The following is a 25,723-nucleotide window of genomic DNA, read 5'->3' as shown; positions in this document are numbered from 1 at the left end:
CTTACTTGCTGGATGATGGAAGGATTTGGAACGCCTCTCGCTTATCTGCACTGCCAGTGTTGATCCCGGATACTGACTCTGACAGAGCAGTGGACTATGCTAAACCAGAGACTGATAAACCACCTGACTCTAATTCTGATAACCAGCTAAGGTTTACCAGGATTAGAAATCCACCTAGCTGGACCAAAGACTTTGTCATCGGAAAGTGGAAAAAAAATACTGCTGACTAATGTGGGAAGGAAAAAGAAAATGTAAAAAGTGAATGATGTTATTGGGTTACATACATTATTCAGAGTGTAATACTGTCAGTTCTAATCTAAGGTACTAGAAGTATTCTTTGTTCAAAAGGGGAAGATGTTGTGTCCATATACATACATAGTGATGCATTGTGTTCTGTTAATGCTATTTACGTTGGAGACCGCTAGGTGGCACTACTATGGTTTATATGTTCCAGGTAAATGTGAGTTACGCATGTGTAGAAGTAGAAGAAGAAAACGTGTTGATGAAAAACTGCTAAGTAAAGTACATGCTCCCCTGTTCTTTTGTTTCGTGTGTTGATGTCTTATACTGAATAAACTACACAACATGTGGACAGGCTTGCTTTTATTTTGGGGGGGGGGGTCACAGAAGGTTAACTTTATTACCGAAATATTGAGTAATGTGGGCTTACAAAATGACTGTGTGCCTGAGTGTATTGTGCTTCATTTTAAGATGCATTGAAATTGGTTTTTTTTGTTTTAGGAATCATGGATAAACTATTTCAAGTATTTTGAAAATACAAAATTACTCCACTCGAGTATCTTCGTATGTTACAAATTAAATTTGATTTTTTTCCCAGCTCTGTCAGATACCAATTACAAAATACTCAAACGTAATTGAAATACGTATTTCAAATTAAAGTAACAGAAATACTGCCCATCTCTGCCTTTAATAGCATTTGATTCATTAAGTTTATTTGAACTTGTGCCCCTGACCAAGGCAATAGGAAAAAGAACTGGAGTTGGTCCCCTGCTCCTACACAATAGGATGGGTTAAATGCAGAAAACAAATTTCACTGTAACCTGTACAATGACAAAATAATGTGGCTTTCTTTTCTTTCTTGAAGTGATTTTATTATTCAAAAGCAAGCTCGTTACAGAAATCCACATATTCGGATTCACAAAACAAAGAGTTAATCATTGAGAATCAGTGGCAGCACAAAAGTATTTTAGACACGACATCAGTGGATGAATAAGGTTTGGATTACAAAATGCCTTTTGGACCATATCAACAATGAAAGTAATCTGGAAGTTGAGCACATTGTTGATAATTCACATGTCTGTTAAAAGTAAGGTCCACGATTCATTTAGGTGCAAATACGCCTTAAGGGATTCTTGGAAAAACAGTCAAGCTCCCATTCTTCAAAAGCAGCTGGTAATTTGGTGGCCACTGCCATTTTAAAAGGAATCCTCAATAAAACCAGTCAGTAAAGGCAGTCTGAAGAGTCCAATAGTGGCTCAAGGAGGCCTAATGTTTCCAATGTGAAACTAATAGATTCCAGGGCTAGCGGTGATGGTGAAGCCAGTCCTCTCTCTCGATGCTGTCAGTGCATCTTTGCTAGCAGTGATCTGAAGGTTTTCAACTCCCTGATACTCGTTGAAATTCTGCAGGAAAGAGATTTTCGCAATATTATTTTTATCCGTTTAATTTCTGTTTCTCGAATTTGTCGATAACTCCAAATTATGAGGTATCGTGAGATCTCTGCGGTCAAAATAGCTTTGTCTTTCGAGGTAAATTTATCTGTGTTTTTGAAATGTTTAATATAGGATTTCGTGTATTCCAAAATAAATCTAGTGTTTTAGAATGACAGCCTTCCATCCATCTTAGATACATTAGATATACTTCTCTGTTTTAGCTAATTCAAACAGAACAGCCTTCTAAAATTCAGTGTTTTAAGAGAAAAGAAAACAGTTGGCAGATGTTCTGTGTTATCATAATGATATTGTCATGGTCAGACAGCGCTACCTTCCAAAGGCATTGAAGAGGGAGACTATTTCCTGGCGGTTGAGCTGGAAAGTGGGCTGACGGATGCTAGATCTGGGCAAAGCCTCAATCTGTCGCTCTGAAAACAAGACCTTTAGAGCTGTGCCTAATCCCTGAGTCTGAGAGGAGGAGAGAGAGAGAGATCAAAATCAACAAATAAACATGACAACTTGATGATTAACAAACCAGCAGGATCCCCCTGATTTCCCATTAAAGTTATAATGCTTGAGATGTGCATGCAAACAATTTTACTATTAGATACTCTGTGTTGCTGGTGTATTTAACACAATAGCTAATCCGCAAATGTACAAATCATCAACAATTGTGTAGTTCCTCATTTCGATGGTTCCAGTCTGGTGTGACTTTCTTGAAAAAAAAATTATAGAGCATATAACATTTAACATCTAAACCAGTAGTCAAATGTGGATGAAGGCGGCAGGTAGTGGTGACTTTGAGGCAGAAGCAAAGTTGTTGTTGTTAACAAGCAGATATGGCAGACCAGAACTCATTGGAGACTAACCAACAAATACCTCAACATCAACAAGGAAAACCTAGGTTTACCCACATTTTATTTGTTCAAGGGGGGGGGGGGGCTGACAACAGCACTTGAAACTCCTGTCTGTTTTCAATTGGAATTTGAGTGGTCAAACATCAATGCAGTTACTAGTATCGCCATAGGGGGCAGTAAATCCACCAAATGACTTGATTGCAGCATCACTCACCCCTCAACAAGAGTGAAGAATTCCCACTCTGAACAGGGTGCTGACTAAATCTGCACCACTGTACACTCATATTTAAACATATTCACATATTGTAATACTCAAGTATAGCCATTAAAGAGGAAGTGACAGTTTTGCTCTTAATTGCAACTGTATTTTTATAAACTCTGGTTTGCCATTTCTTTTTGCTTTTTTTTGGTCTTTTAATAGAATGGTTTTAAAGAAGTGGTGGGTGGATAGTGAGTGAAGCCTCTTGACTCGCCTGCAGTTTGCCCCACAGCCGACATTTGAAGCAGCCCATACAGTCCATGATCCTCGAGATGTTCATGAAAGCAAGCCTGATGTCCTCCTGTGTTCAATTGCACATAGGAAAACAAAGAGAGAGTCATTTTTATGTTGTTGGTTAACATAACACAGCCAAACTGAGTCTTTGTAAGACAGCGTTCCTATAAATCATAATATATCAGCAGGGGTGGATGATTAAAACAGTAAAACTGCATGGAGTTCTGCATTCAGAAATACTGGAGCTTGGCAGCAAGTGTCTGTGTTGTAGTTTGATGCCCTGACTCCCCAAAGATTTGGCTCAACCTCATAAGTCCTCAGAGAACTGTACAGTGATCCCAGCTGATAATGAAGGCATTGAGAAATAGCAGACATCAGCAAATGTGCTATTCTATTTGAAATAGTTTGTCTTGCTTGCTTTCTAAGCGGTTTGTTTCTTGATGTACCGTTGTTATCCATATCTCCGAATGACAGTGTTCAACATACAGGTAGAATTTACACATTGCACCTTTAAACTTTGCCATGCCTCCATCAAAAGATATGATAAACCTACCCACTAAGGCTCAACAGTAATTAAATATGGTGTCAGACCTTTAATTTAGCTGCTTCCATTTTATCCCCAGCAAACAGAGAGGTCTCATCAAAATGAAGAGGAAAAGAGCTGAAAAAGGGTAAAAGAAGGCATATTTTTTTGTACAATTTAGGACACTATTTTCTTATAATTTATTCAATAATTAGACATTATGAACCAAGTGTATGCTAAATAAGTAAGTAAAGTACTCATTACTAATAATCAATTATTTATTGGAAATTATGGACCCAAGAATTATGAAACTGTATTATACCTAGTATATTAAAGAGTAACCAAATCCTAGACAATTTCAGTGAGTTTGCTGACATCTATGGGCTACAACCCATCTAAAGGTTAAAAATATGCCAGGCTGGTCCTGGTACCCTGTGATGTTAGCATAGCAGGATAAACACAACTGCACATAATAATGGGTGTGTTTGATTTCGGCATGCCAGCACACCTATCGGCATTGACGTCACACAATTGTCAATAGTACTGTCAATGCTGGTTCTTTGGCACACCTGCATCCAACAGACCCATTATTCATGTTATTAGCTGCGCCTGTGTCTATCCTGCTATGCTAACATCACAGAGTGCCCAGACCAGCCTAGCATGTTTTTAACATTTTTTTAACCAGATGTCAGCAAACTCACTAAAATGGCTTATCCTGCTCACAGGGTCGTAGGGATGCTGGAGCCTATCCCAGCAGTCATTGAGCGGCAGGCAGGGAGACACCCTGTACAGGCCGCCAGTCCATCACAGGGCCGAGACACACACACACGCACGCACGCACGCACGCACACACACACACACACACACACACACACACACACACACACATTTACATCTAGGGACAATTTAGTACAGCCGATTCACCTGACCTACATGTCTTTGGACTGTGGGAGGAAACTGGAGCACCCGGAAAAAACCCATGCAGACATGGGGAGAACATGAAAACTCCACACAGAGGATGACCCGGGATGACCCACCAAGGTTGGACTACCCCGGGGCTCAAACCCAGGATCTTCTTGCTGTTAGGTGACTGCGCTAACCTGCGCCATCATGCCGCCCGGTTTAGTTACTCTTTAAGCATTATTGTTGAAACCAATTTAACCACTTGGGGTTAACTTTAGAGATCTGTGCTTAAAAGGCTTGAATTGTATTGTGGTCTGATCTCAAAGATAATAATGTTACAAATCCAATAATTTACTTTGCCAGTTGGAGGACGTCTGTCAGCAGGTCTTTGTGTTTCTGGTCCTGCTCCAGCTGCCCAGTGTAAAGGCGGAAGGAAGGCTGCTGAAAGAAGGGCAGAACTTTGGCCAGGACGCGCAGCTCTATCAAGTACAGGAAGTAGAGATTACGGAGCCTCTTGGGGCCCTCGCCACTCGTCAGCTCTGAGTCAAAACGCTGCTGGAATGCCGACACGTTGTGACCCCATTCTCTCTGGAACCAATTTTCTGAGAAGAAGAGGGAAAATCAATGGAGAGAAGAGCGCAAAGGATTAAATTATACAAAATCAGACAACTATTTACAGAAAAACTCTTTACAGAAAAATTCATGTAGACTACGCTGTCCACTGAAAACAGATTGGGTTAATGTGATAGAGCAGTGAGATAGTACAGATATTTTACACTTTTTATTTGCTAAAATATTGAATTGCACCATGAATAATGAGTAATATAGACACATTGCAAAACATTTTATTAGTACATTTTTGTTATCAAATTTTAGGGGAAGCCATATTTTCTGTGTAGTCTTAAAGCAATCATGTAGTCTTGTTCCCATCTTGTCTGACTGCAAAGTGAACGTGTTGTGTACAAAGTAAACGTGTACGTTTACATCTCGCATTAATGAGGTTTTTTCTTAAGATAAATGTTAAAAGCAAGTGTAAATAAAAATAAAAATCACAATACTCTTGTAACATACAGAAGAGTAGGTTGTTTTCAACTTGGTGTGCGTGCATGTGTGTGTGTGTGTGTGTGTGTGTGTGTGTGTCTGTGTGTCTGTGTGTGTGTGTGTCTGTGTGTGTGTGTCTGTGTCTCACCACCCAGAAGGTATCTGGCACTCATGTGTATGTTGATGCTGGAGTGGAGGCCAGAGATTAACCGAAAGAAAGTCCTCTTCTCCACACATTGGCCTGGGAGAAGCAGGGAGAAAATCAGCCTTACTGTCCTTCATTAACTCATTATAGAGCAACAGTCCAAAGCATACCATTAGTGGAAATGTTATCTGGCTGTTGGTTAATGGGTCTGTTATCATTTTATACTTGTTGACAAAATCTCCCTAATTCCTGCTCTTATAGGGTGCGTGTCACCAGTGGCCTACCTTCCAACCAGCTGTTGAAGGTCTTCACTGAGAAATAAGACCATAGATTACATTAGATATACACTGTACATAAATGGTTCAATGGCAGTGAATCAAGATGCAATTGAAATGTAAAGATCTCCTACCTTCACTCCCTTTACCACTGTAGAATGTCACAGGATTTAGTGGCCGTTTCATAATATGAGGTCTGTGGATGGCAAACACTGCTTATATATTAAGTTACATTTAACCAGGAAGTCACCTTGATATAAAGAGTCTTTGCATTGTCAAGGGAGACCTGGCCAAGGAAATGACATTAATAAATATAAACGTGGGCCGTTCGGGTGGCATAGCGGTCTATTCCGTTGCCTACCAACATGGGGATCGCCAGTTCGAATCCCCATGTTACCTCTGGCTTGGCCAGGCGTCCCTAAAGACACAGTTGGCCGTGTCTGCGGTTGGGAAGCCAGATGTGGGTATGTGTCCTGGTCGCTGCACTAGCACCTCCTCTGGTTGGTTGGGGTGCCTGTTTGGGGGGAGGGAAAATGGGGGGAATAGCGTGATCCTCCCACGCACCATGTCCACCCAGCAAAATTCCTCACTGTTAGGTGAAAAGAAGTGGCTGGCAACTCCACATGTATTGGAGGAGGCATGTGGTAGTCTGCAGACTTCCTTGGTTTGGCAGAGGGGGTGGAGCAGCGACCGAGATGGCTCGGAAAAATGGGGTAATTGGTCAGATACAACTGGGGAGAAAAGGGGGGCGTCCAACCCCCCCCCAAAACAAATATAAACATTTTAGACAAAAAGTATAACGACTTTGCACAGGAGACTGAGATCGATACGAACACAAAAATGTCAATAAAACAGTGCCAGTGCGATAGTTTGGTATAGATAACTGTAAAAAAAAAAAACAGTGTTGAGGATGGAAAGGTAAAGCAGTGTGAATGTCATCCTCAAAAAGTTAGCCGTGTTTCTCTATAAATTACATGATAAACGTTCCTGCATTAACCTGTTAATTATCCTATTGATAACTAATCCTGTAGAGCTCCCTTAAGACAGACATTCTGGGATCCAGCAGGATAGATTACTAGTTGGTGAGGTAGTCCCCCAACCGGAGAGCCCTGGGTGAGACACCTGTCAAAGCGTCATAACGATGCCACATACAGCTGTTTCTAACATTCAACCATTCAACCTGTGTCTGGATATCTATCTGGATACTGAACAACCTAATCACACCCTTTGCATTTGCACTTGATATTTTTAACTGTTCATGTCTGGACGGCATCTGCATTGGGATTAGATTTTATTTTTCATGCATGTGTAACCAGGTTAAAATTAATGTTTTTATTTTATTTTGTTTGAGTATGAAATATCACCAAATCCTGTCTGTGTGCTGTTATTTGTGTTTACTACATTTTATTTTATGGCATTATTTACTTTTATGTATGTTTTACAACGACCGTCATATACATGTACTGTCGCTTTAAGAGAGAGGTCTTGTGGGTACACGGAACAGGGAACGCGGGAGAGGCCATTTTTGTTTTGTGGGGGGAGTCTCAAGCAGCGATCGAGCCGAGCCACGCGTGTTTCTTACCGTAGCGCAGTTTTGCTTGTTGAGGAGAACGTAACCTTGAGTATCCCTGTAAGAAGATACTGCAAGCTGTAGGATAAAATACTTGTTTATCCTTTCTTACATCGGAGTCCCGTGGACGGTTTCTCCTTCTAACGCACACAAGTGAAGTCCGGGCAGTGGTTGAGCTTCGACCCCCACGTCCGTAAGAAACACCGCTCCAGCTGAAGGACTGGACGTTTGTCGAAGGGTTTGAAACCAAAATAAATGGCAAGGTGGGCCAAATAGAGTCCTGTGTGTCCCCCCTCCTTCCTTGATCATGATGACGATGATGATGATGAGAGACTGAGGGCCCCCCACAACACCTGGGGCCCCACCCAAAATAGAACACAACGCAGAGCTAATGATGAGAGTGACGGGCGTGCAGCAGGCTGACCAGCATAGAACACCATAGGACTGCCCCCGTTACACATGCTATGAAAACAAGTTACTTGGGAGGGTGGAAAACCTGTTATCGTTGTCATCATAAGTAATAGTTAAATCAAGCTATTTTAAGATTGTTAATTGAAAGGGTCCTGTTATGTATGCACACATCGACAGTGCTGCATTTGATTTGGTGCTGTTCTATTGTGCTGGGATCGATTGGTGATGCCTGCGGGCTCTGGGTTGTTTGATCGGGTCTGCCTTTGATGCTGTGTCAGTCTAAATAAAGAATGCCACGGAGAGGTTGTGTCGAGCGACAGCGCTGTGTCCTGACGTGATTTCTAAATACAATATTGGCGACGAGGATGGCTGATATCTCCCTCCCACCACCTGCCCCCTTCCTGGCATTACCTGGCGAGCCTCCGGTACCATAGACTCGCTGGCTACATAGTTTTGAAAATTACATCATCGCCTCAGGGCACGACGACGTGAGCCAGGCTAGGAAGACGGCTCTGTTGCTACACTGCTTGGGAGCAGAGGGTCATCGTGTGCTCGGGTCTCTGGGGAACGTCACAAGCTTTGCCGAAGCTGTGGGACTTATGAGCACCCATTTCGCTGCTCCACAGAGTGCCCTCCTTCGGCGATTTATATCCGTCAGCGACACCAACTGCCTGGTGAGTCTGTGCGGCAGTACGTAGCTAATTTGCGAGGGCTAGCTAGCTCATGCAAGTTTGGCGCGCTTCAGGACGAGATGGTTCGCGACCAGCTAATCGAACACACCAACAACGCAAAGGTGCGTGAGACTCTCCTGCTGGAAAAAGACGATCTGCTGCTGTCCAGAGCAATTACCATCGCACTACAGGTTGAGGGAGCAGCTGAGTGTGCTGCTATGCTAAATACACAGCAAGTGGCCACCTCCAGTCAAGCTGCCAACGACTCCTCCCTCTACTCACGGCTGCCCCTCGGGACGCAACCCAACCAGAGCGAGGCGGGCGCCGACTCCACTGGGGACGTCTTGCAACTGCAACGACGGCGTTCTCGGCCCCGCCCTCAACAGTCCTGTGGTAACTGTGGGTCTCGGTCTCATGTTTCAAGGGCTCAGAACTGCCCTGCCCGTGGCCAGACATGCCGTAGCTGCGGTAAGCACAATCACTTTGCCAACGTCTGTCGATCTTCCCCGGCTGGGTCAGAGGGCCACACCCCCCAGTCTTCAACCGCCGTCATTCACAAGGTGAGCTCTGGGCCAGTGTCATTCAAATCATGCACAGTCAACATTAATGATGTGTGCATCCCCCTGCTGTTGGACACCGGTGCAAGTGTGTCTCTCCTGAATGTTGATACCTACAGTCAATTTTTCGGTTCACTGCCACTGTCCGCACCCTCAGCTGTCCTCTGTGGGTATGGTGACTCCAAAATCGATCTGGTTGGCTCTCTCCAACTGACTGTCCGCTATGGAACCAAGCTGGTGCCCAATGCAGTTTTTCATGTGGCACGCCGTGGGGCCAACCTGATGGGCCTGGACCTGTTCTCCGCTCTGGGGTTCTCCCTCTTAGACACAAGGGGGGCAGCAATCCTGACTGACGCCACACCTTGGCAGCAGAAGTGGCCATCGCTGTTTATGGGGCTGGGCTGCCTCTCCGCCTTCACCCATCAACCTCTCCTCAACCCTGCTGTGAAATCTGTCATCCAACCACTGCGCCGCATCCCGTTGGCTCTCCGTGATGGGGTCTCCGCCGAGCTGCAACAACTGCTGGAAGCTGGCATCATTGAACCGGTGGAAGTGTCACCTTGGGTCTCAAACCTCGTGGTGGCTAAGAAGAAGTCGGGGGGCCTGCGTGTCTGCGTCGATCTACGTGCAGTAAATAAGGCAGTGGTCCCTGATAAGTATCCACTGCCCACCTCAGAAGAACTCACTGCTCAGTTCTATGGCTCTGAGGTGTTCTCCAAGCTCGACCTCAGACAGGGGTACTTACAGGTGCCCCTCCACCCCAGCAGCCGAAACCTCACAGCCTTTGTGACACATGCAGGAGTGTTTCGCTACACCAGGATGCCTTTCGGTCTCAGCTCCGCCCCTAGCTGCTTCCAGAAAATCATGGTCTCCGTGCTGGCTGGCATACTGGGCGTGGCCATTTATCTGGATGATATAGTGGTACACGGGCCCACCAGTGAAATCCACGACAAGCGCCTTAACATGGTCTTCGCAGCCCTGTCCAAGCACAAGCTAACTCTCAATGCTGAGAAATGTGTCCTCTCTGTGCCAGCCATCGACTTCGTGGGGTTCCGGCTGTCAGCGAGCAGTTTAACTCCACTACAATCCAACGTGGACGCCATTCAGGCCATCCCTGAGCCCAGCTCGGCCGCCCAGGTCGCCTCCTTCCTGGGTATGACAAGTTACCTGAGGTTTCTTCCCCAGTACTCTGTGACCACAGCCCCCCTGCGCCAGCTGCTGCGTAAGGACGAGCCATGGGTGTGGTCAAAGGCATGCAGTGACGCTGTGCGTGATCTCAAGACTCAACTGACTTCACCACCAGTGTTGGCTCACTTCGACATCTCCAGCTCCACCTTTGTGACCTGTGACGCATCAGCCACAGCGATAGGGGCCGTGCTGTCTCAAACCCAGAACGGTGTGGAGAAGCCCATTGCCTTCGCCTCCCGTGCCCTCAACCTGACCGAGCAGCGGTACTCCGTGGGTGAGCGTGAGGCGTTAGCCTGTATCTGGGCTTGTGAAAGGTGGCACCTCTACCTCTATGGCCGCTCCTTCACCCTCAGGACAGATCACCAGGCCCTGACAGCGCTGCTGTCCACATCTGGGACAGGCCACAAACCCCTGAGGCTGCACCGCTGGTCTGACCGCCTCCGCCAGTACAACTTCAGCCTGCAGTTCACCCCAGGCAGAGAAAATGTTGTCGCCGACCTGCTCTCTCGCTCTGTCTCCACCCCAGCTCCACAGACGGACACTGACTGTGTGGAAAAGGACATTGTCCAAATGCTACACACACCCCTCCAGGCCACTGTCTCTCTGCAGGAGCTGAGGGCAGCCTCCGAACAGGACCCTGTCCTCTCCCAGCTCCGCACCTACATCCAGAACGGCTGGCCTCACAAGGTCCCAGAGGAGCTGGCTGCGTTCGCCCGAGTCAGACAGGAGCTCTCCTGCTGGAACGACACCTGCGTGGCACGTGGGTTTTGCACAGTGGTCCCAGCTGCTCTCCGTGCACGTGTTTTGAATACGGCGCATGAAGGCCACCTGGGCATTGTGAAACTGAAACAGCGCTGCCGAGACCTGGTGTGGTGGCCGGGGATAGACAGAGATATTGAGGCTCTGGTGAAGGACTGTTCTGCCTGCCTTGTGAGTGGCAAGACTGGCCGCCAGGCTCCCCCACCCCTGCAACCTCTCGCCTGGCCCTCTCAGCCCTGGGAACACCTGCAGTTGGACATTTGTGGTGAGATCCATGGAGTTCCCCACCACCAACGCTTCATGGTGGTCGCCTACGATCTACACTCAAAATGGCCTGGACTCACCACTTCCGGCACTGTGACCTCACAGATCATCATCGACTTCCTGGACTCTCTTTTCTCTCGCTGGGGCCTCCCAAAGGCCATCACCACTGACAACAGCCCTCAGCTGGTCTCTGCTGAGTTCACTGCTTATCTCGAAAGCAAGGGCATCCGTCATATACGCACTGCGTACTACCACCCCCAGGCCAATGGCGGCGTTGAACGTTTTCACCAGTCACTGAAGAACGGCCTCAGAGCACACATGGCCCAAGGGTGCTCTTTCACGCAGGCCACCCGTCACACTCTGCTGCACTATCGGGCCACACAGCACTCGACCACAGGCGTCTCCCCAGCCTCTCTCATGCTAGGCCGGGAACTGTGCATGCCCCTTGACAGGCTCCGCCCCTCCACACCTCAGGCACCTCCCTCAGGGGTCAGAGCCTCAGTCACTCGTCAGCAGACGCGGATGAAGCAACGGTTTGACCAGTCAAAACGAACCAGGGTGCCAGACATCAATGTGTCAGACTGGGTCAGGGTCCGCAGGCCCCACAGGGACAATAAAATGGCTTCATACTGGTCCTCTCCTCTCCAAGTCACCCGTCAGCTGGGCCCAGCCACTTACCTCCTCAGCGATGGCACTCGGTGGCACTCCAGTCGTCTACGGAAGGTGTCAGCTCCGCCACACACAGCTGGTGACACAACCATAGCCATTCCCTCAGCATGGCGAGACGCCCCGGGGCTTCATGCAGCTCCTACACGGGCCCCAGACATTTCTGGGCCTCAGCTTCCCCTGCCATCTCCCTCCCCACCTCGGCCTGCCCAGCCTCAGGCCGCCCCGCGACCTGTTCGCACACGTTTACGCCCTGGCCACCTAGAGGACTTTGTGTCAACCTTTCATGTTTTAAATCCTGCCGGGGGGGGGGGGATGTTATGTATGCACACATCGACAGTGCTGCATTTGATTTGGTGCTGTTCTATTGTGCTGGGATCGATTGGTGATGCCTGCGGGCTCTGGGTTGTTTGATCGGGTCTGCCTTTGATGCTGTCTCAGTCTAAATAAAGAATGCCACGGAGAGGTTGTGTCGAGCGACAGCGCTGTGTCCTGACGTGATTTCTAAATACAATAGGTCCTTTTCAAAATTCTGAGGCATCGGACATAGGTCATTTTACTGCAGTCATGTTAACAACCACTATGAATGTTTGATTTGGCCAGTGTTTGGTAAGTTTGAGTAAATGGCAACCCTCAATATCAGCCACAATTCATTAAAACTACTGACTGCAGGATAACGTCTCTATACCGCTGGGTAGATATTATCCTAATTAATTTTCCCAATACAGGAGTGCAAATATGATTCGAGAGATGTTTGTAAGTTTACCATACAAAAGGCTAAAACATTTATTAAAAGGAGATGCATTTCTATTGTTGGGGTGAAATTATGGAACAATGCTGATATAAGTTCAAGAATGTGTAACTTGTAATGAATGAAAGACGTTACTATTTTGAAGGTCCTGTCACTTGTTTAACTTGACCTACTCACGAGTGTACGTGCAGTGCGTGTGACGTATACAGGAAGTTAGACGCTCATGTTATGAAGGTTGTACGTTGAACGAACGCTAGTAAAAGCTACACAGTTAAGAACCTACGAAGTCGGCCCATTCTTCAGTTATTCTTATGTCAGTAAGATAATGCGTCTACGGACATTACATGGTGTCAGAATAGTCTGTGTATCTGAACACGAGCGGTCATGCCGAAGTTTAATCCGCCGAGTGAATTCAAGTTTGACTGCCCCGTTGAATGGCCGGAGTGGAAACAACGGTTTTCGCGCTTCAGGCTCGCGACAAAGCTGGATAAAGACGACGGGGAGATTCAGGTGAGTTCGCTGATTTATGCAATGGGAAGCGAGGCTGAAAAGATATTCAGCTCGTTTGACTTCGCGGCGGAAGATGATAAAGTGGACTATGATATCGTACTGAAAAAGTTCGACGACTACTTTATTCTCCGCCGTAACATCATACATGAGAGGGCGGGCTTATATCAACGTAGCCAGCAGCCAGGAGAGACAGCGGAGATGTACATCCGGACATTGTGTGAGCTGTCTGAACACTGTGAGTTTGGGGACAAGAGGGATGAACATATCAGAGATCGTCTGGTAGTGGGCATAAAAGACAAAGTGCTCTCCCGTCAGTTCCAGCTCACAGCGGACCTTACTCTGGTGAAAGTCATTGAACAAGTGCGCCAGGCGGAGGCAATAACAAAGCAGCTCAGCCTCCAAGCTAACCAACCAGAGGCCCAGCTGGCTAACGTCAATGTTGTCCGACGGCGGGACGGACACCAAAAGAAAAAGGGCGGACAGCGTCATGGTGGCAGCAGTCCTGCAATCAACAAAGTAGATGAATGCGGGAGGTGCGGCAAGACGCAGCACACCGATGAGCGGAAGTGTCCTGCAATGAACAGTAAGTGCAACAAGTGTCATAAAAAGGGACATTGGGAGCATGTATGTCACTCTAAAGTGGTGAGAGAAGTCACTGAAGAGGTTAAACAGCAGTACTTTCTGGGAGAAGTTGGCAAAGAGAGCAGTCAAGAGGATTGGACTGTTAGTTTAACAATAAGTGATGTACCAATAACCTTTAAAATTGATACGGGGGCTGACGCTACTGTTAACAACCAAGGGACATTTAAAAAGCTGAAGCCAAACATAAAACTGGGACCTCCTGACACATGCTTCATAAGCCCAGGTGGAAACATCAGCTGCATAGGACAGTTTCAAGCCACAACCAACTACAAGGAGAAACAATACTCCTTTCCAGTGTATGTGATCAATGGGAGAGGCAGCTGTCTGCTGAGTCGTCCAGAGGCAGTGGAGATGGGTCTAGTGAAGCGGATGGATGAGGTCAGTGGAGTTTTCGGTTCAAGTGGACTGCTGAAAACAGACCCAGTGAAAATAGCTCTGGCGGAGGGTGCCCAGCCATACGCGGTGCATACAGCCAGACGGATACCGCTGCCACTTGTACCACTGGTTAAGAAAGAACTGCAGCGCATGGAAAATGAGGGCATTATTGAAAAAGTGACTCAGCCCACAGAATGGTGCGCCGCTATGGTGCCGGTGCTGAAACCGAACAAGAAAGAGGTTCGCTGCTGCGCTGACCTCAGGAGGCTGAATCGAGCGGTGAAACGTGAGAAATACGTGCTGCCCACTATGGAGGAAATAATGCCAAGGCTTGCAGGGTCAAAGTTCTTCACAACGTTGGATGCAGCAAGTGGGTTTTACCAGATCCCCTTGCATGAAGACAGCAGGGGGCTCACCACTTTCATCACCCCATTTGGGAGGTATGCTTTCTGCCGCCTTCCATTTGGTATAACGAGTGCTCCAGAGATTTTCCAGAGAAAGATGGCGGAAACTCTGACCGGGCTAGAGGGCACAGAGGTGTACATGGATGACATCCTTATACATGGAGAGACTGAGGAAATCCATGACCGGCGCCTAGCAGAGGCGCTGGGGGTCATTGAAACAGCAGGTCTCAAACTGAACCAAGCGAAATGCAAGTTCAAACAGAAACAAGTCCGCTTCCTTGGTCACGTCATCGACGAGGCAGGCATCAGACCTGACCCGGACAAAGTGGCCGGAATAGAGAACTTTCCTCAGCCCCAGAACGTGACGGAACTCAAGAGGTTCCTCGGGATGGTGAACTATTTGGCAAAATACGTCCCAGAGCTGTCCACGGTAGGTCAGCCGCTTTATGGACTGCTTAAAGCAACGACAGAGTGGTTGTGGGGACCTGCACAGAACACAGCATTCCAAGACCTTAAAGCAGCACTCGCCACCGCCCCGGTACTCACCTTTTATGATGTCACTAAGGCTACGGTGGTGTCGGCAGATGCCAGCAGCTACGGGCTTGGGGGCGTTCTGCTCCAGCAGCACGGGGAACACTGGAAGCCCGTGGCCTACTGCTCCCGACGGCTGAGTGACGCAGAGACAAGGTACGCACAGATCGAGAAAGAGTGCTTAGCCAGCGTCTGGGCATGTGAAAGGTTCGAGAAGTACTTGTTTGGGCTTGACAATTTCAGACTTGTCACCGATCATAAACCACTAGTGCCTCTCATGAACAGCAAAGACTTGGATAATGTGCCCATTAGGTGCCAGAGACTGTTAATGAGGCTGATGCGTTTCAATGCAGTGGCTGAATACGCACCAGGCAAAACGTTAGCTGTGGCTGACGCACTCTCCAGAGGCCCAGAGCAGCGCTACGGAGATGGTGCTTCTCATGATGATGTTGCGGCGCACATCGATGCCGTCGTGTGCCAGGTGCCTGCCACACCTCAAAGGATGCAGGAGATAAAACAGAGCACGGATGGGGATCTGCAGCTCCAGACAGTGTTTGGCTTCATCAGACACGGCTGGCCTGAATATGTCGATAAAGTGCCGGAGACAGTCAGAGACTTTTATCAGGTGAGAGGGGAGTTATCTGAGGTAGATGGTTTAGTCATCAGAGGCAGTTGTATCGTCATTCCCACAGAGATGAGGGAGGTGATCTTAGAGAGAATACACGACGGGCACCAGGGGATAGTTAAGTGCAGAGAGAGAGAGCTAGCCAATCAGGGTGGTGGCCCAAAATGACGGAGCACATTACAACAAAGATACAGCAATGTCAATTCTGCAGAGAACACAAGAACACACAGAGATAAGAGCCTTTAATGTCAAGTGAGCTCCCATCCAGACCATGGCAGAAAGTTGGCATAGACCTGTGTGAGTACAAAAAGCAAAACTACTTGATAGTGTCTGACTATTATTCCAGGTTTTTGGAGATCCTAAATCTACCAACAACTACTAGCAGTCAGGTTGTAGCTAGGCTGAAGGCTACATTTGCACGTTATGGTATCCCTGAAATTGTAGTTAGCGATAATGGGCCACAGTTAGTTTCAGAAGAGATGAGGAGGTTCAGTGAGGATTATAATTTCATCCATGTGACTTCAAGCCCACACTACCCCCAGAGTAATGGACAGGCAGAGAGGGCTGTTCAGATAGCCAAAAGCATATTAAGACAGGAAGACCCTCTCCTCGCCCTGTTGACATACAGAGCTACACCCTCTTCTTCCACTGGAGCCAGTCTAGCGGAATTGCTCATGGGTAGGAGAATCAGAACCACCTTACCCGCATTGCAGCATAACCTGAAACCGGCCTGGCCTAAAGAGGAACTGATCAAAACCGCTGACACCACAGCAAAATCGAGGCAGGCTTTCTACTACAACCGCAGGAACGGCGTGCGGACACTGCGCCCACTGAACTCGGGTGACGCAGTGCTCACCAAACTTGATGGACAGAAAACATGGACAATGCCAGCAGTTGCTCCCAGTCAGAGCTCCACTCCCAGATCCTACATAGTTGAGACAGCTCAAGGTGAACATTACAGAAGGAACAGGCGCCACCTGTTGGCCACACCCAAAACACTCACCTTTGTCAGCAGGGATCCTGACCATGTCACTCCAGGGGAGAGTGGAAACACGGATGAGTCCCGAGCAGCAGAAATGCCAACTTCCACACCATATGTTACTCGCTCTGGCAAGGTGAGCAAGCCAGCAATTCGGCTGGATTTGTGAGGCATATGGACTTGTGTACAGTGGGAGATTTTTTTTATTTTTTTTGTGAAAAGGTGGGGTGATATACAGGTTGGAATTAAAATATAAATATTTCAGTTGAGTTATGGACTCTTTAAAGCTTACACCCCAGGCCTGTCAGTAAATGTTCAGAGAAATGTTTAGAAAATCATCTTAGAGGGGGAGATGTAATGAATGAAAGACATTATTTTGAAGGTCCTGTCACTTGTTTAACTTGACCTACTCACGGGTGTACGTGCAGTGCGTGTGACGTATACAGGAAGTTAGACGCTCACGTTATGAAGGTTGTATGTTGAACGAACGCTAGTAAAAGTTACACAGTTAAGAACCTACGAAGTCGGCTCATTCTTGAATTATTCTTATGTCAGTAAGATAAGGCGTCTACGGACATTACATAACTTGCTTTTGGTTTTACAAAATAATGGTTGATAAAGCTATTTTTGAGGGTTACAAGTGTGAATGATTTTTATTTTATTTTTTATTTCAGGAGGGTAACTTAAATTTATAAGAATGTAGGATAGGCATATATAAGCACTATGCTTCTCTGCCTGTGCCTTTTCAGTCACTACTCGATACATAGACTGTTGACTTTGATTGTACCATCTTAACTGTTTAGACATATTGTATATTAGATTGTATATTGTGTATGCTGTTTATACTTATTGTATTGTGTGTGATGACTGAATAAAAACACTATTACTACTACTACTACTAGTTACCCAATCACTCTATCTGAAATCTAACTTGTCTAGTTGAATGTTATGCCCTTTCTTTTTGCATGAGGTCAGCCAGCATACGCCTAATATTCAACACTTTTGATCAAATCATGGTAGTGAGAGGGGACTTGGAAAAAATCCTAGGCATTTTGAGTCTTAATAAATCTGGGAAACCATGGTGAAACGTCCTTATGGGACGTCGCCACAATTCTGTACCTGTTAAGATAGGTAACCAAGTAGGTTTCTGAGGTAGTCTTATCAATTAAAGCAAACTCTATTAACTGAGATTACACAATTTTTAGTCTGCTTTCTTTCCTGTCTTGGAAAACTGTTTTTAAATGAGTAGTTTGTTATATCTATCGCATGTTATAATTATCTGAAGGGATGTATGTAGTCTAAAAATTCCCCATGACGAAGAAACTCCTGTTGGTATTGTCCAAAGTCCAATCCGGTCCTTCACACCGTCAATGAGTATTTATGACTATTTACGTCACAAACGTGACTTCCTGAACCCTCATCTTCCCCCTTGCCCACAACTATTGTCACGTCCTTTGCTTACGCTAGCTCCCCCTTGTCGTGTGATCACACTGCAGGTCAACCTCTCCCCATTCCTGACCGTATTACCGTCAGACATTTTTACCCTCGCCGCCACCACAACAAACGACACCGTGAATCAGTCCAGTCTCCGCCCCCTTCCTCAGTTCTCACAACCATTCATAAAGCAACGTCATCTGAAACTCAGTAACAAAAGCCTCATTCTGAATTAATTCATAACTGTCAGTAATTTCCTCTGCTGCACTGTACCTGGCATAAGCCCCTGGACTATTTCTCACTAAACCAGACCACACCCACAGGATTCACATACTCTGATAAACCTCCTCTTGAGAGGCGGGGAGGTAGTGTGGCTGCTGTTTACAGGAAGGACATTAAAACAACCACCATTTCCATTCCTGCCACTCATTCTTTCGAACGCCTTACCTCCAAACTCTCTGGTCCCACTCCCTTGGTCACTGTCATTATCTACCCCCCCCCCCAAAAAAAGCCAAACCCCTCCTTTCTCTCTGATTTTCTGACTCAGCTATGTGCCATCTCACCTTCTGGTCTCCTCCTGTGTGATTTTAATCTCCTAATTGATGACACTGTGTTAATCTGACACAGAATTTCTGGAACTGTGACAGTGCTTCAACTTTATACAACATATCAACTTCCCCATTCACAGCCGTGGCCACATCCTGGATTTGGTCTGCTCCACTGGTCTCACAATACATCAAATCTCCAGCCTCAATCTCAATATCTCTGACCACCTAACTATCATCACGGACACTGACATCTCAAAATTCAAACACATAATATCCATCAGAAATCTCAAATCCATCTCCTCCTTAGCTCTTACTGCCTCCCTAGCCAGTAAAATGTCTGCCTCCCCTCTCCTGCTGTCTGATAATTCTTCCAATCTTGTTAACTAATATGACTCACTCACCTCCTGTCTACATACTTGAATCTACCATAGGTTGAATCTACCATAGGTTGAATCTAGTGTAGGTTAGAGTTGTTAGAGCCCCCACACTATGGAACTCTCCCTGCTGAGCTAAGACAAACTAAGTTTCTAGCTTCTTTTAAATCTCGTCTTAAAACTTTTCTTTTTATGAAAGATTTTACAATTTTTTGATTTTATTTTTACTGTTTTTATTTTTACTCTTATTTGATCTTACTCTTATTCCTGCCTTGTCTGTTTTTTTTTGTGAAGCACTTTGTAACTGTTTTAGAAAGGTGCTATATAAATAAAATTATTATTTTTTATTATTATTATTATTATTATAGGATGCAATTGAAGCTCAGCTTCAATAGGTTTCTACAGGCTGTACTTCCATAGACAAATTCATGTAGACTATACCGTCCACCAAAAAATACATTGGCTCAGCGTGATAAATTTACACATTTTATTCGCTAAAATATTGATTTGTACTATACTGCTTAACATTTCATCGGTGCTTTTCTTAAATCAAATTATAGAGGAATCCATGCTTCCAGTGTAGTCTTAAAGCGACAGTGTAGTGTTGTTCCCATGTAGCCTTACACCAACATGAACGTGTTGCGTATGTTTACATCTTACATTAATGAGCTTTTTTTCTTATCAAGATAAATATTTGGATACACGTTTCAAGTTAAAAGCAGGTGTAAATGAGGTCTAGCTTGTTGACCCAGTGCCACCAACCAGTGGGAAAACCATACTCTATCTATGCCCTGTGGAATTGATTGCAGGCCCTTTGGCTCCCATTACCAATTTTTGTAAGATATAGCTCATACATTCAAACTTCACCAATGAAGTTTAATGTTTATAGCAAGGATATCTAATCATGTACCATGCAGGGCCAGTTTTATTAATTAAAACACATTCAACCAGGAGACATGAGATGACTAATCATTGAAATAAGCTGGTGTAGTGTTGTGTTGGAAAGAAAACCTGGACACACACAGCCCTCCATGGCACATGACTGAACAGTGTTGTGTTCTGTGGTCTTAATCTGTGCTGTCAGTCTCACTTGAAGCAGTTTTCCTCGTAGATGCTGTTCCAGATCTTCCAGGCCTCTGGTCCTTTGTAACCAGTGTAGCGCTCTGGGTTGAGCAGCAAGTCCACATACTGGGAGTCTGGGGACGCCTCATCTGTAACACAACAACATACAACATGTGTGGTGTTACTCAGTCCTAGTCATTCCTGGATTAGTACATATCTTGTTGTATGAGCATGAACCAAAGAACACTGAAAGACCATAGGAGTGATGCAACGTGGCTCAGTAGGGAGGCTGACTCAAAGGAAGTGGAAAAATGGCATACAATACCCCCAGCAAAAAGCGGTTCATATGTAAATGTAGTTGAACGAAATGTATTCATTCATTTTCTGACTCTACCAACTAAGGGTCATTGGAACCTATCTACCCCAAGAGACATTGGGAGGAAGGCAGGGAGACACCTTAGACAGGTCGCCAGTCCATCACAGGGCCCTTGCTGGCACACAAACTGACACACCATTCCTTTGGATCACACACCATTCATAAATATAGGCAATTCAGAGTCTCTGATTCACCTGACATGCATGTCTTTGGACTGTGAGAGGAACCTCTGCCCACAGATCCAAGTACCAGCAGATGCAACCACACAGAGAGAACACCCCCCCACACACACACACACACAAGGGCTGGGATTGAATCCACGACTCTTGCTGTGAGATGACAGTACTAACCAATAAACAATCATGCCTCCTATACTTTAAAACAGAATTCCCAATATTTCTACATTTATTCATTTTTACTTCAATAGATTTAGTGCCTGTGTTTTACAGTGCTTAGTAAATCATCTCATGGTAAACTTAGTTACAGTTACAGGTTGACTGTAACTATAACTGACTCATTTGATTTTGATTGGCTGAATACTACCATCAGTCACACAGAAACGCTCCGCCTCATCATCATGTTTGTTCCAGTCCTGCAGAGCCTCTCGGGTCTCCTTGCTGCAAAAGACCATTAAAAAAAAAAAGAACATCATAAACACCAATGGCATGGAGTGCTTACTATTATGAATGACAGTTTGGTCAGAATGAGCACTAAACTTGAATAGGTTTACTTTTACTTGATGCAGGTATCTCAACACTGGGGTCATTCAGGCAGAAAGCACAGCCTGATCTATTTATCTACTTGACTTGGCGTTATTCTTCCAGGATCAATTTAGTCAATATGGCATGGTTTATCAATGTGAATTCATACATCTGAAATGCAATAAAGCTGGCTAAGTGATGACTCTTTAAGAAGCAAAGATCAGTTAAAATTTGGGAATAAGAAGTGTTGACTTAAAGTATACAAAAAGATAAACCAGTTGGTTAGTTGGTTCCCTTGGTATTCATGTTCTGTTGAATCTACAGCCCAATTTACTGTCTGCATTAACTGACATTGAAGTTAATCGATACCCACGCCTTAATTTAAAATGTCTGAAGATTTATATATTCCCCCATGAGCAAATTAATCTTGTCCTCGAATTTAAAATCCCACTGAAAGCTCATTGTACACATGCACAGTGATAACATTTTTCTCGATTAATTTTTTGAAGACGCAATGTTTTGTTCGGCTGAAATGTCTGTTCTTAAAACACAATGATATACGTCTCACACACACACACACACACTGTGTCACCCTATACTTTCGGGGACCCCTCATTGACTACTACCTCTCAGATGTTTGTCGCTTTGGATAAAAGCGTCTGCTAAATGAAATTATAAATTAACACATTCATTCCCTAGCCCTTAATCCTTACCCTAATCTTAACCTAATCCTAATTCCAATTTTAACCCTAAAACCAAGTTTTAACCCCAAATCCTAACCCTAAAATAGACAATTTTCCTCATGGGGACCCATAAACTGTCCCCACAAGGTAGGTGGTTTCAGGTTTTTCTATCCTAATGGGGACCAAATGTCCTCATTAGGATAGAAAAACCTGGTACACACACACACACATATATACACACACACACACCTGAGAGAGACGTTTACCGCTCCCAGATGCTTGGCTTTCTCGCAGTCGTCCAGCTGCTCATTAGCTTCTGCTGAATACTGTATGCACATACACATGCATACACACAAACACAAACACAGATACAGATACAGACACGACCAAACACATGACCAAAGACATTGGGGTTGAATACGGGCAGGGTGCAGAGAAAGAAAGAAGTATAATTTGTTAAAATTACAACAGAGGATTACAGTGTACTAAATAATTTATAGCTCAGGAAGTTAAGATCATAGAATAATTTTAGACTCTGAAAGGGCTTGTTAAACTTTGAGGAATGGCTTTTGGGAGGAAAATATTTTGGCTACTATTCTTATTAAAAATGTATCACAATTTAAGCATCATGAAAAGACTGCTGTGTACAAGGACTGCGTTTTTCCAAGTCCCAGTTGCTGAACTAAGATGCAGGAGTAGACAGCTTCCATATAATTTGGAGAAGAATTAGCGACTAAATCAGTACCTCAAAGCATCCAATCCATTGAAAACATAAAGGAAACGTATGAAGTGCACTGACAATTTGGCATCACCAGCATTTCTCCACTCTTGGCCATTAAGGGTTTACAAAAATGTAAATAAATGTAAACTATCTTAAAAAAGAAAACAAAATTGTAGCAAAAATTGTACAAATACCCTGAGGATTCTGCACAGCTAGATGATGGGATAGAGAGATTTGTTATTTTTGGTCTGGCTGGTAGACTTCGTTGCAGAAATAAAAGAAAATGTTGCTTGGCGAGTAAAAACGTGCAGACAAACACAAAACACAATGGCTCTGTCTCACTAAACTAAACCTTGTGTCCTTTGCATTAGCTCACCTTGTTGTGTCTGCCGGATCTGATTCCCTCTGGCACCTCATCCTGTGAAACAGCGGGCAGATGGTTGACACAGACTTGAATACATGCGGGGATTTGCTCATCACAGCAGGTGGGTTTGCAAAGTAACTTACGGGAGAGCAGGGCTTCACGGCACAGTCACTCAGACCACAGTGGCTGTTGTCTGTCCAGAAAGGACACGCTTTATTCAAGTTCACCTGCAGCATAAAGGATGACCCTGCGTTAGCACAGCATCACTGGAATGCAAGGATGTTAGTTAATCTCTTTTAAGCCCATATGAGTGACCTTATAGAATCTGAAGTAGTCGGACTCCAGCAGACTCTGAAGTTTGGGGTAGAGCTGGTTGTTGTTGAAGGCATCAATGGTCTCGACATCACATGCGCAGTCATCAAGGCTGCCGGTAACCTGATCGAAGTGGGCAAACCGTTTGTCTCGCATCTTAATAAATGAAATCTTGAACCATACACAGGTTGCAGTACATGTCATTTTGACAAATTCACATGATGAAATGAGCATAAAAAAGCTGTAGTTACTGCTGGCTTCTTTTGCAATGAAGAGAGCAATGTGATGGCGGTCCTCATAGAATTTGAGGTAACAGGAGATTTCAGTTATTAGCTGGTCTGTACTTTGTTCTGAAAAAAGCCAGACATGGTCTTTACATGTTCATTTAAAAAGGATTGCAAGATTCTGACAGACATATTGCTGAAGATCTAGTGTAATGTGTGACCCAATTTAAAAAAAAATTATTCTAACTAATAAGTGGCCTTTAAGTGCACCAGAGATGCACTTCAAAATAACTTACACATGGACAAGGGGAAATCACATGTTTTATACAGAGCATCTTTTAGGAGATGCTCTATATAATGAAACTTCGATATTGGTGGCCTAAATTGAATAAAGGCTCCGAACCATGTCATGAAATTGGTTATTAGGACCCAGGCCAGCTGCAGGCCAATATTTTTCTCTGTCAGTAAAGGCAGATAAGAATCAGATAAGACTTTTCAGCTGTCAGTTAGAGAATGACGACTCCTTTGGGTCCAGCTCAAAACATAATCCTATCAATATTAGTATTTAATGTGGATTTGTAGGGTGGAACAAGATCAATTAACCCCTGATATGCTGGTCGAAATAACTCACTGAGTCCTTTTTGATATCAGTTTCAGTATGAGTCCCTTTTTACAGAACCTATAGGCTGTTTTTTATATGGCTTGACTTTACCTTGAGTAAACATCTCCAGACTACGCCCTGTTTAAACACAACACTCCACAGAAGTCTTAGTCAATGCTTTGGTCACATCATGCATTGACTACTGCAATGCGATCCTGGCAGGCATCCCCAACAAACTTATTCACCGACTTCAACTTATCCAGAATTCTGCAGCATGGATTATTACACGTTCAAAGGCCACAGAACATGTCTCTCCCCTGCTGATACAATTACACTGGCTTCCTGTGTCACAGCGGATTAACTTGAAAGTTTTATTATCAACATTCAAAGCTCTTCATAATGTATCCCCGGCCTATCTCACAGACCTCCTTCAGACTTACACTCCATCTTGCTCCCTGGGGTCTTCACCAGCAGGTCTATTGGCACTATCAGCCATCAACCTCAGCACAATGGGTGCTAGGGCTTTCTCTTATGCTGCACCCAAACTCTGGAACTCCATTCCCCATCACATCCGCTTACTGGACTCCATTACAGAATTCAAAACTGCTCCTAAAACCCACCTATTCAAACTAGCATACTCACTTTAACAGTATTAACTGCATCATCTTCATCTTGTTTTAACTCCTTGCTGATGTGTGCTCTATAGCTTATTGTGTGTTTTATTGTTGATTGAACTCATGTTTTTTACTGCTTTGTTTTATTCTATTTGATGTAAGGTGACACTGAGTGTCATGAAAGGTGCTTTTAGGGACTGCAGATGCAAATTAGCTGCCAGCTAACTCTGGTGCAATTGTAAAATTGTGCGTTGCCCCTGTCAAATAAACAATAAACAAAACTAAACTAAACTTTAAATAAAACGTTTATTATTATTATTAAGTAGTAGTAGTAGTAGTAGTAGTAGTAGTAACAACGATCGGTTTCAATCAATAAACGTGTTTTACAGCGGCGGTGTCTCTCATTTATAAAAGTTTGACAAATATCACTGGTTCACAAACTACTCATGAAACTACCCGCTGAGGAAAAGCTGAAAAGGGTGTTATGGTAAAATCTGTGACCCTTCCAAAATCGTGATCCGCACGGCTGTGCTGTTCGTCCCAACTCCCTTAAGTTTACATAGGCTTTGAAAGCATGGGTATCATTTTCATGCATTTTAAAAAAAACCCAACACTTTGTTATTTATCTAGTAACACGGGATAGGCTATTTGTAAGGTTTTTAAGCGGCTCTTTGACTGATTCCCACTCACCTGGCAGAAACACCCGCGCTCCGCTGGAGTCGAACCAGACACCGGAAGGATGCTCAGCGATACAGTAGTTAGGAAGACCGATAACTTCATATCAAACCAAATGTACCTCTTTTTTTGCCCTACAGAAGTACGAATCGGAGCTGAAGATACAGTGGCGTGACACTTGCCTGGTTTTCTTTTCACAGGAACACCGTCAGCCGCTGATG

General features: G+C 44.9%; 1 protein-coding gene across 1 annotated transcript; it reads right to left on the bottom strand.

Annotated features, from left to right (window-relative positions):
- Positions 1-699: 699 nt before the first annotated feature.
- On the bottom strand, positions 700-25,723 carry ero1a (endoplasmic reticulum oxidoreductase 1 alpha). Its single transcript, XM_056278980.1, has 15 exons — positions 25,518-25,723; positions 23,392-23,511; positions 23,220-23,303; positions 23,089-23,130; positions 22,241-22,317; positions 21,151-21,224; positions 20,260-20,380; positions 6,045-6,106; positions 5,920-5,946; positions 5,639-5,731; positions 4,805-5,051; positions 3,615-3,684; positions 3,004-3,090; positions 2,005-2,141; positions 700-1,643 (listed from the first exon to the last, which is right to left on the bottom strand). Exons 1-15 carry the CDS (start codon positions 25,605-25,607, stop codon positions 1,583-1,585), a joined length of 1,392 nt encoding a protein of 463 aa, XP_056134955.1. The 5' UTR covers positions 25,608-25,723; the 3' UTR covers positions 700-1,582.

The sequence above is a fragment of the Lampris incognitus genome, chromosome 4 (genome assembly GCF_029633865.1).
Source record: "Lampris incognitus isolate fLamInc1 chromosome 4, fLamInc1.hap2, whole genome shotgun sequence".
NCBI classification, from domain to species: domain Eukaryota; kingdom Metazoa; phylum Chordata; class Actinopteri; order Lampriformes; family Lampridae; genus Lampris; species Lampris incognitus.
The sequence above is the reverse complement of the archived record's forward strand: the minus strand, read 5'-3'. Positions and strand labels throughout refer to the sequence as shown.